This window comes from Phytophthora parasitica, assembly GCF_000247585.1.
Source record: "Phytophthora parasitica INRA-310 unplaced genomic scaffold supercont2.115, whole genome shotgun sequence".
In the NCBI taxonomy this organism is placed as follows: Eukaryota; Oomycota; class Peronosporomycetes; order Peronosporales; family Peronosporaceae; genus Phytophthora; species Phytophthora nicotianae.
Genome location: NW_008649101.1, coordinates 57,174 through 58,437, shown reverse-complemented (window position 1 = coordinate 58,437; position 1,264 = coordinate 57,174). Strand labels below are relative to the sequence as shown.

The window sequence follows — 1,264 nt, the reverse complement described above, 5'->3', positions numbered from 1 at the left end:
GCTCTGGCTGACGGGTATCAACAGGTTATTCAACGCTGGTCGAACGGTGCGAACCAGCACGTGTTGGGACGCCCGGATGAACTGGTGACGGTGGATCCCAATGGAGTACGTGCTTGGCAGCAAGGACGGCGTTGTATATGGAGAGAGGAAGGCATTTGGGACGTGGATAGCGTAACAGGACAACCAGTACTGCTGCGTCCAGACCACTTTGCCGGTATCATGTACGGACGGGATTGCTACGTGCCTTTCGCTGCGGTAAGTAGAACTGACAAGTATCTGTGGGATTGAATAATTATCTAACGAGTGGGTTGTCGTATATATATTTTTTATTTATACAGCGCTTCGCAGAGCGTATTCGCAGTATCTTGCCGCATATTTTACTGTTCGTCGAGATGCCGCCACTGGAGTTTAGCATTGACGAGTTTCCTGAGATTGATGACGCCCTCATTCCTCGCGCAGTTAATGCTACGCACTGGTATGATGGTGTTACGTTGTTTCTCCGTGCCTGGCGTCCGTATTTCACTGTGGACCCCAGGACTAAGTGCCCTGCATTTGGCTACGCTGCTGTGCGCAGGACGCACATGAAACAGTTAGCGGGTATCAAAGGATACGGGAGTGAGCAGATGAACAACGCTCCAACGCTCATCGGCGAGACAGGCATCCCGTTTAATATGCACAGTGGTAAAGCGTTCAGAAGTGGTGGCTTCAGTGCACAAGTTGGTGCCCTAGACAACACCATCTCGTGTCTGGAAGCGAGTCTGGTCTCCTTCACGCTCTGGTGCTACACATCCGACAACTGCAATGGCTACGGTGACCAGTGGAATTTGGAGGATCTTAGTCTTATCAGCATGGACAAACCTATCCGATCGGGAGCTCAACTGTCTGTTCCAGAGCGAGATTCTTGTGGTCGAGCGGTTCACGCCTTTGCTCGTCCGTATGCTACGCGCATTGCTGGCACTCCTTCCAAGTCGGAGTTTAATCTCGATCGAGTGCGCTACGAACTAGAGTTCTTCTCGGACCCAGCCAAGTCGAATGAAGTTGCGATGCACCCTACGGAGATATTCGTGCCGCAACTGCAGTATCCTAGAGGCTACACAGTGGAGATTTCCGATGGACACTTCTCCGTTCAGTCACACGATGGCTGGGATATCGTGAGCTACTTGCATGATCCATCGAAAGTCAACCACTGGTTCGTGATCACGTCCAAGGACTTGAACATCGAAAAGCGTCGGCAAGCTCGCATCGTTCGGCGGAGGATAATGAT

The 1,264-nt window shown here is 51.6% G+C and overlaps 1 protein-coding gene across 1 annotated transcript; it reads left to right on the top strand.

The window, feature by feature from the left end:
- Nucleotides 1-42: 42 nt before the first annotated feature.
- Nucleotides 43-1,260, top strand: PPTG_19349 (hypothetical protein; the record flags this gene model as incomplete). Its single annotated transcript, XM_008917807.1, has 3 exons — nt 43-255; nt 339-1,189; nt 1,227-1,260. Exons 1-3 carry the CDS (start codon nt 220-222, stop codon nt 1,258-1,260), a joined length of 921 nt encoding a protein of 306 aa, XP_008916055.1. The 5' UTR covers nt 43-219.
- Between the last annotated feature and the right edge of the window lie 4 nt (nt 1,261-1,264).